Here is a 4,152-nt window from a genome sequence, read left to right as displayed (position 1 = left end):
AAATTTGTCTTGCAAGGATATGCAGATGCTTACTTTGCTGGAGATCGAGACTATCGAAGGTCCACATCTGGGTTTGTTTTTCTTTGTGGAAACACTAGGATATCTTGGAGTAGTAGGAAACAAGGATCGGTATCCTTGTCTACAACAGAAGCGGAATACAAAGCGTCAACTCACGCAGCACAGGAGTGCATATGGCTTCGTAGACTATGGGAGGATTTTCATGTCAAGTTTGATCATCCAGTTCCTATACATGGAGATAATTTGAGTGCTATTAAATTGACTTCAAATCCTGTGTTTCATGCGAGGACAAAACACATTGAGTTGGAGCATCACTTTATTCGTGAAAAAGTACTAGAGGGAATCATTGAGATGGTTGCAGTAAGGAGTGAAGATAATGTTGCTGATATCTTCACAAAAGCACTTCCTAAAGGTCCGTTCAAAAATCTACGATCTAAGTTGGGACTAGTTCATCGGGCATCACTTTAAGGGGGAGTGTTAGAAATTAAAGTAATGATAATAATAATAATTAAGGAGTCTTTAGTTGTTAAAGAGAGCCTCTTGGATTGTCCAAGACTCTTGATCTTATCTAGTAATGAGACCCTTCATGTCTTTTGTTTAATGTCTTAGTTATGATTTATTTTTAAGGATTGTAATCGTGTTCTTATTTACATCAAGTTAAATAGACAGATTATCTTTCCAGTTTTGCTTTTCATTCTCTAAATTTTCTATTCACTTTCATATATATTCTTCACTGTTCGATCATCGAGATCCTGGTTGTGACTTCGTTACAATTTTAATGTAATTTAAAAAAAAAAAAATTGTTTTAACAAATATGCTCAATTTGACGTTTTTTAATGTTTTCATGGATTAATAGCTGAACAAAGTTATTTACTTTTTTTTATAGAAAGAAGCTTAATTAAGAATTCTCTCTTTAGTAAATCAAATATTTTATTTCATTAATTTCTCTTGTCAACCATAAAAATAAAAATTAATATATAATATGAAAATAATATAGATATTTGTAACTCATTTGGATAGTTTAAATGTTAAAAATCTTACTTATAAGACTAAAACACATGCATCAATTTTATAGTGAACTCATTAGGTTAAAATAATGACTATTAATGTTAGTTACACTACGTCCTAAATTAAAAATTAAATAAATGAATAGATTGTTTACATTTTATTCCCTGGAAGCAGCTCTTTTGGCTGGAGCAGTTGGTATGGTATTGATCCGAGAAAATATATCTTCAATAACTGCTAATATTTATTCCCTTCCTACAACTTTGGTTGGCGGTGAGGATGGAAGACAAATCTTGAACTATATTAATAGAACAAGGTATAATATATAGCACTATTGAAGAATTCTATTTTTTTTGGGATTTTAATTTACTCTTTGATTTTTTTTATTTTATTTTTTGGTGTGAAATAGAAATGCAACTGCAAACATAATGAAGAGCTATGAAATTGTTGATGAGTTTGCACCATATATTTCACCTGACTCGTCTAGGGGACCAAATACTTTAACATTTGGCATCCTCAAGGTTGTATAAGTTATCCTCAATGATTATACCCTTTTCTTTTACTGTAGATTAAAAGATGGTGTCTCATTTTTATGAAAATAATTTTGACCAACCTCAATTACAACAGGAATTTTATCTATATAATAAATTAACCAAAAAAAGATTAATGTTAGTGGTCTATTATTTTGAGTTTCCTTTGTTGTGATTTTCTTAAGATAGAGATTTCCTTGCTTGTGGATTTCTTAAACAAAAATGAAGATTAGAAGTTTGACATTAATAATGTATACAAGATAAAATAAATTATACAAAATTTTATTTCTCTTATTATAGTCGGATTTGTCTGCACCTGGTGATAATATATTGGCAGCGTGGACACTTGCGAATTCTCCTACGAATCTAAAAATTGATAGAAGAAGAGTTCCTTATTCAATCCAATCGGGCACATCAATGGCATGCCCACATGTTAGTGCCGCGGCTGCATATGTCAAATCTTTTAATCCATCGTGGTCTCCATCAGCTATAAAATCGGCTCTTATGACAACTGGTATTTATTTAACGTATAACTCACTTATTCTATTCAATTTCTTAAATATTATTTATATTTTTCTCTACAAAATTGTCTTGGCAGCATTCACCATGAGTGCAATGAAAACTCTAGAAAAAGAATTTGGTTATGGAGCAGGACTCATAAATCCTATAGCGGCGATCGATCCTGGACTTGTATAAGATGCCAATAAAGAGGATTATATACAGTTCTTGTGCAGTCTAGAATATACCAATCAACAAATGCACTATCTTACGGGTGACAATAGCACATGCACCAAGTTTGTGAAACAATATGACTGGAATCTTAATATGCCTTCATTTTGCTTCCTTACCCTTCCGTTGAAAAATTTTAAGGTCACATTTCTTAGGAAAGTTACAAATGTGGGCTTGACATCGACTACTTATAATGTCAAAATTGATTCTTCAGATAAATTGAAAATACATGTTTTCCCCGATACAATCTCTTTCACGGGTGTCGGACAAACTCAATCATTCACGGTGACCGTTGAGGGAATAATTCCTCCATCGACAATTGTTAGTGCTTCTTTGTCATGGGTAGACGCCACACATAAAGTGAGAAGTCCCATTGTTATTTATACATTATAAACAACTAAAATAATATATGAAACCTAAATAATGGGAAATCATTGATTTTATGATATAAAAATAAGGCAAAGATTAAAGAGCATATTCAAAATATGTGATTTTATGATATTATTGTGTCCTTGAATAATATTTTGTTTATGGAGACAATGTCTCCAAACTATGTTTGTGGTAATATATATTATATTATTTAGAGTTATCTTTACAAATGTTTTAAAATATAATTTAAGATGTCATTCTTTTCTCTACTACATGATATTTTTACCCATTTTAACTTTTAACACTCATTTTCCCACTATAATACTTGAAGGAATTGTGTCCTTTAATTTAATGTGCAATGACTAAACTTGGATAGGACAAATTAACAGATATAATTTAATCCGATTATTTTAGGAGTCGTAGTGCTTTGCTAAAAGTCAACTACAATTAATGGGGTTAAACCTATAACTAATTAAATCGGGTCCTATGAGGTCACACACTTAGAGTTGACAGACTAGATAAACGAGAAAGATGGTTAATTATTAATACATATTAGATATTATTAATAATATTAAATATTATTTATTTGTGAAATAAAATAATATATAATTAATGGTTAATTATGGAGCTAAGACTAATTAATAAGAGAATACAAAAGGTAATGAGGCCATACGTTTTTGTTTTTTTGTTGCCTTTTGATTCGCTCTCCTTAATTAGGTAATGAATTTTATTTAAGAGATAAATATTCACTGGTTTTGCAAGAGAAACGAAATATACGTGATAATAGAGAGAATTGTTCCTCTTTCAAAAATGGTTTTTACCATATTACTGTGGTAACTTGTAAGAAGAAAAGAAAGAAATCAACTTTTAAATATAGCAATTGGATTGCTTCCCTTTTGTCTTTTTCGTCCTAGCAGTCGAAAGTAAAGAGATCTAGTCGGGCTCGTGTGGACCAAGTAGAGGAGCAACACGTGGGGCTCTCGATTATTCATTACTACCAGATCTGATCTGGTTCACGCATCAAAGGTATATTACTATAATCTATATATCATAATTCTATCAATTATGCATGGATCATATGATTAGATGTTTAGATTAGATCTATAAATTATTCCTCTGCGCACATCTAATTAACAATAGTGGTATCAGAGCGCCAAGTTGCATATATTAATAGGATCAATAAATAAACTGTTAATTTTGATTCGGATCTATATTAGTGATATAGTTTTACATAGATTAAGATGTAAAACTATCTTAAAACTTATGTCCCTAAAGAAAATTGGGGCAATGCCTTTCCGTGTCATGACCCATGAAGTTTATGGATTTGGTTGGATAGGTTTCGCAAAAACGAGGGTTCTTTCCTCAACCTTAGGCTCCTAAGGATGAATCTATACGGGGATTCATAAACCTTGATACGGTTGTACCCAACAAGAGACCAAAAGGCAAAGTTTTGGATCTTGAGGCATGGGGATGAATCCTACATTGGATGTGGATCATCAAC

At 31.5% G+C, this 4,152-nt stretch overlaps 1 protein-coding gene across 1 annotated transcript; it reads left to right on the top strand.

The window, feature by feature from the left end:
* The first annotated feature begins 369 nt into the window (after nucleotides 1–369).
* Nucleotides 370–2,249, top strand: LOC124935239 (subtilisin-like protease SBT4.4). The gene is made up of 5 exons (XM_047475685.1): nucleotides 370–430; nucleotides 1,201–1,339; nucleotides 1,433–1,544; nucleotides 1,854–2,067; nucleotides 2,152–2,249. The coding sequence occupies exons 1-5, from the start codon at nucleotides 370–372 to the stop codon at nucleotides 2,247–2,249; spliced, it is 624 nt and encodes a 207-aa protein (XP_047331641.1).
* Nucleotides 2,250–4,152: the final 1,903 nt, after the last annotated feature.

This window comes from Impatiens glandulifera, chromosome 4 (genome assembly GCF_907164915.1).
Source record: "Impatiens glandulifera chromosome 4, dImpGla2.1, whole genome shotgun sequence".
Lineage (NCBI taxonomy): Eukaryota > Viridiplantae > Streptophyta > Magnoliopsida > Ericales > Balsaminaceae > Impatiens > Impatiens glandulifera.
The sequence above is the reverse complement of the archived record's forward strand: the minus strand, read 5'-3'. Positions and strand labels throughout refer to the sequence as shown.

Bases quoted from the DNA above. Each gene is read 5' to 3' on its own strand.
- LOC124935239 (XM_047475685.1), top strand. From the start codon at position 370: ATGGTTGCAGTAAGGAGTGAAGATAATGTTGCTGATATCTTCACAAAA. The intron at 431-1,200 runs GTCCGTTCAAAA...CCCTGGAAGCAG, and splicing joins CACAAAAGCACTTCCTAAAG to CTCTTTTGGCTGGAGCAGTT. The intron at 1,545-1,853 runs GTTGTATAAGTT...CTCTTATTATAG, and splicing joins TAACATTTGGCATCCTCAAG to TCGGATTTGTCTGCACCTGG.